The sequence below is a fragment of the Haplochromis burtoni genome, unplaced genomic scaffold (assembly GCF_018398535.1).
Source record: "Haplochromis burtoni strain Fernald_Lab_line unplaced genomic scaffold, NCSU_Asbu1 Contig_3158, whole genome shotgun sequence".
Taxonomy (NCBI): domain Eukaryota; kingdom Metazoa; phylum Chordata; class Actinopteri; order Cichliformes; family Cichlidae; genus Haplochromis; species Haplochromis burtoni.
In genome coordinates, this window is record NW_024585519.1 from 1632 (window position 1) to 6586 (window position 4955).

The following is a 4955-nucleotide window of genomic DNA, read 5'->3' on the forward strand; positions in this document are numbered from 1 at the left end:
CAGAAAATATATCAAAGAATGTTTTCTGACTACTGTATAAAGAACAGTGGCAAGCAGAATGGGGAAGGAAAAAAAACTTACTACAGCAGACATGAGACTGGAGTCCTCCAGTTTTCCATTAAGAGCCTCAACATCGTCTTGGGTTTTAAGAGGTAAAACAACCCCTTCAGGGACCTCCGTAACTGAACCGTTTTTCTGATTCAGCAAGGCATTTAACATCTTGCTATGAACCAGTTGAGTCTCCTTCACTTCCTCTAAAATGGCAAGTACTTTCGAGAACATGGCTTCACAAGTAGGGCTGGCGACACTCCGGGCAGTGGGGCTGGCGGCACTCCGGGCAGTGGGGCTGGCGGCACTCCGGGCAGCGGGGCTGGCGGGCATGGCTGGACACTCCGGGCAGTGGGGCTGGCGGCACTCCGGGCAGTGGGGCTGGCGGCACTCCGGGCAGCGGGGCTGGCGACTACACTATTGTTTTTTCCAGAGGGTCGCTTAAGGAGTTGTTCTGGAGGCGTGGGTGGAAGTTCCTCATCTGAATCAGAAGGCTCACTTGATTCAGTGTGGCTGCTCAGTTGATTGATCAGTTTAACACTTGGCCTAGAAAGGTTAAGCACAGAACATTTATGACACTGCAGGAAATAAACTTCATCTTGTTTGTATGCTATTACCACTTACTTTCTTTTTCTTAAGCCATTCTCATTGTCCGTCAAGTCTGATGAATACTCTGCTTGATGCAACTTTGCCCTGGCATTTGCATAAGTTGCTATAACATAAATTGTACAGAATACAACATGTAAGATACAATGTAAAGAAGAAATAAATCTGCAAAAACAATGACAATGAAAAAATGGTTTCCAGTAGAATAGAATAGAATAATCCTTTAATTGTCCCACAAGGGGAAATTTGGTTGTAACAGCAGCCAGAAAGACACATATACAAACAAACAGTACACAGGACACAGAAAACATACAATAATACAGTAATACAGGGCCTTACATTTTCAAAAGCCTCCAAGTAAAAAAAAAAAGTTCATGTATAAACTTTTAAAGAATACAGATGTAGTGTACAAATAAAGTCAAACTTACCTGCATTTCCCATGACACGGACATTGCAGAGTATCCAGTTGCTGGTTGGTGGTGTTCCTTCCTTTACAGCCTTTGTCACATTCACCAATGAGGCAGGAGGCCACCAGCATAATTTTCTCTCTGCGTCATGGAACCACTCTGATGGAATGATGTCTACCTTCTTGCAGCCATCAGAGTCAACTTCATCCACAAACTCGACCACACTGAATGAAGACATCCTGTAAACGCCATTAAGTTACATGCTGTGTAGCTGAGGCAAAGCTACAAATGCATTACGAAAAGGTAACAAAATAATTGGTTTTGTAAATTTAGTTACAGGAGCACTAGCAAGATGACCTGACAGTTTTGACAACAAATGTACACCCAGAGATGTTGAATCAATAGGGTAGTTAAAAAACGCTGTTCCAGTCTCAAACAGTTCAAACAAAACATGTATTTCTCCGATGAACAGCACAATGTTCCGCACAACTGCAACTTTGCCTTCAAGATCAAAACAATTTGTTCCATTGGAGGTGGAGATTATTTGATTTCCATGTCTGTACATCTTGTACTGAAAAGAATGATGGACAAAAAATTCAGTCATCATAGGTCCAGATGTATGTGGCTGTGTGAGTACACCCTCTGGCATTTTGCAAGACCTGTGAGGATACAATTGCTTTTCACAAACTCGTCTGACAATTTGCTGTACAGGATCCTGTGGTCTTCTCACCATCTTTTTTAACTGTCCCAAATAATTCTCAAATGGAAAACATGAAACCAAATCCAGAGGGCCATACTTTGTAGCATCATCTGCTAGGTGCAAAAGACTGTGTGTATTGTTAACTAAGAATTTAGTCCCATAAATCTTAGCAAAGTTGGCAACAAAGCATCTCAATAAATTTTTTGCATAATAACAGTACTCTTTACACAAAGGAGACAAAAGTATCCTCATAGCAGATGAAAAAACCAGGAAGTTCTTGTACTGTGGATTGCACAGTTTCTGGAAAAGCACAACTGGTCCAGTATACAACAAAAATTGTCTTAATTCTGTAGCTTTCCATTGTCTGTACTCCATTAGGGACCGTGGCTTTCTGGAAAACGTGCGTGGCAGACTTTGCCTACACTGTTTTAAGTGATCTGAAATGGCAGACAGAGTAGAAGTAGGAACCCGACACTGCAATGGTCCCTTAATCCACAGGACAAGTAATTTACGTACAATACCCAAGCAAATTAAATGCATATAGTCTAAGGGAAAGGCTGAAACCATGCCAATGCCTAGCTCATGAAGAGGTGATTTGGAGTTGTGGTGATCTTCATCTAACATTTCTTCAAACTGAGAATCTGATCTGAGACTTGAATCCATATCTGGAAAAATAACTTTCCCATCAACATAAACACCATACTGTGTACAGCGCTCACAAGAACTGTAGCCACCATGACCTTTGATGCATTTTAAATAAGCTCTAGCTGGGGTGTCACAGATAAAAGCATCTGGAAGGGGTACAATGAAGTGTTTTCCATTGAAAACAATACCAGTATTTGTGACCTTTTTTACATCTTCTATAAAATCATGCATGTAGTCGTTCACCGACTCAGGTTTGCAGGGACCAGCATATATACCCATCATGAAAACATTTGCTTGTGGCAGTTCAACTATCTTACCTAAAATAGGCCACAGTTGCATATTAGAGCTCTTAAAGAGAGGCAAACCATCAACATTCACACGAATGGTTAATGTATCAGTTTTCAGTTCATGTTGATTTAACATTTTCAGTTCTGACAATACTGCACTTTCAAGACCAAAATGGTAGTAACTTCCCCTGCCAATCTGTTTCACTTCACAGTCTTTTAATGTACTGAGCAAAGTTCTGGGATCCTTTGGCAAATCTAGACCAAGCTCCAAAAGTATGGTTAAGAGCTCTGACAACACAGAATGAGACACATTTCGGTTTGCTGCCCATTCAGCAAGTTTCCTCTTAGCATCAGAGTTTGACTCCACATCAGGAAAGTCACAGTTTTGTTCTTCATCCGCTTCACTATCCATGTAAAAGTCATTACTATTAAAATCCAGAGGTAAATCTTCATCCAAGCTGTTACTCGAATATTCCTCTACATTGTCCTCTGCCTTGTTGATAGTCTCATCTTTATTTTCTATATCTTCAATATTTTCCACTGCTTCATCCACAATCGAATGTTTGTTCGCCACATCTTCAGTGTATTGCAAAGCCTGGTCCACAGCCTTCTCTGCAAGTTCCACAGCATCTAAAGCAAGGCTCTGTAAATGCTGCTGAACTCTAACTTTAATTCTCCTTCTCCTCGTCCGTGATTTGGCAAGAAGGTAATCCATTTCACTAAAATACACAGAAGATTGTGTGCAGAATAGAAGTGTGAGCCATTTTCACACATACGGCAATCCAAAAAAATTGCAGAAGATATTTTGAAGAGGAATACAGTAGCTTGCAAAAGTATTCACCCCCCTTGAACTTTTCCACATTTTGTCACATTGCAGACACAAGCAGGAATCATTTTTATTGGAATTCCATGTGAAAGACCAACACAAAGTGGTGTACACGTGAGAAGTGGAAGAAAATCATACATGATTCCAAACATTTTTTACAAATAAATAACTGCAAAGTGGGGTGTGCGTAATTATTCAGCCCCCTTTGGTCTGAGTGCAGTCAGTTGCCCATAGACATTGCCTGATGAGTGCTAATGACTAAATAGAGTGCACCTGTGTGTAATCTAATGTCAGTACAAATACAGCTGCTCTGTGACGGCCTCAGGAGGTTGTCTAAGAGAATATTGGGAGCAACAACACCATGAAGTCCAAAGAACACACCAGACAGGTCAGGGATAAAGTTATTGAGAAATTTAAAGCAGGCTTAGGCTACAAAAAGATTTCCCAAGCCTTGAACATCCCACGGAGCACTGTTCAAGTATCATTCAGAAATGGAAGGAGTATGGCACAACGTAAACCTACCAAGACAAGGCCTCCACCTAAACTCAGGCCGAACAAGGAGGCGCTGATCAGAAATGCAGCCAAGAGGCCCATGGTGACTCTGGACGAGCTGCAGAGATCTACAGCTCAGGTGGGGGAATCTGTCCATAGGACAACTATTAGTCTGCACTGCACAAAGTTGGCCTTTATGGAAGAGTGGCAAGAAGAAAGCCATTGTTAACAGAAAACCATAAGAAGTCCGTTTGCAGTTTGCCACAAGCCATGTGGGGGACACAGCAAACATGTGGAAGAAGATGCTCGGCAGATGAGACCAAAAATGGAACTTTTTGGCCAAAATGCAAAACGCTTTGTGTGGCGGAAAACTAACACTGCACACACTCTGAACACACCATCCCCACTATTGGTCTTTCACGTGGGATTCCAATAAAATTGATTCATGTTTGTGGCTGTAATGTGACAAAATGTGGAAAAGTTCAAGGGGGCCGAATACTTTTGCAAGCCACTGTATTTGGAAACATTGTTTGTAAAAAACACTTCAGCCAGAGTGGAGATTTTCCATCAATCTACACTGTAAAATGTATAAATCAGCAAGTGATAAATTATCACTGTTGCTGGTATTTTCTCAAAGAGTTGTATGTGATAGAAATTGCTGTTTATAGTCCTTCTGTACATCTGCATGTTGCTTCCCAATTAAAATCTATAATTGTGGGGATTCATATTCATGTGATACTTATAACAACAGTTATCAAGTATACCAATTTAACTTTGCTGATGTGCTTGAAGGAAAATGGTTATTTCCATGTATTTCCCTATTCTGCCTTTAATTTTGAGGAGTTCCTTCTAGCTGTTACAGTGCTATGGGCTCAAAATGTGGTCATAAATATTTTGTACTTGTAAATCAGGATTTGTATGTGTAAAAAAGATTTGTGTGTGTG

At 40.8% G+C, this 4955-nt stretch overlaps 1 protein-coding gene across 1 annotated transcript; it reads right to left on the reverse strand.

The window, feature by feature from the left end:
* Window positions 1-254: 254 nt before the first annotated feature.
* Window positions 255-3550, reverse strand: LOC106632973 (atherin). The gene is made up of 3 exons (XM_042217824.1): window positions 1083-3550; window positions 673-760; window positions 255-594 (listed from the first exon to the last, which is right to left on the reverse strand). The coding sequence occupies exons 1-3, from the start codon at window positions 1297-1299 to the stop codon at window positions 255-257; spliced, it is 645 nt and encodes a 214-aa protein (XP_042073758.1). The 5' UTR covers window positions 1300-3550.
* Between the last annotated feature and the right edge of the window lie 1405 nt (window positions 3551-4955).

What these genes read in the sequence shown, in the direction of transcription:
- LOC106632973 (XM_042217824.1), bottom strand. Translation starts at nt 1,299, where the DNA reads ATGTCTTCATTCAGTGTGGTCGAGTTTGTGGATGAAGTTGACTCTGAT. An exon ending in CCGTGTCATGGGAAATGCAG is followed by an intron (nt 761 to 1,082) that starts GTAAGTTTGACT and finishes TTTATGTTATAG; the next exon opens with CAACTTATGCAAATGCCAGG. An exon ending in AATGGCTTAAGAAAAAGAAA is followed by an intron (nt 595 to 672) that starts GTAAGTGGTAAT and finishes TAACCTTTCTAG; the next exon opens with GCCAAGTGTTAAACTGATCA.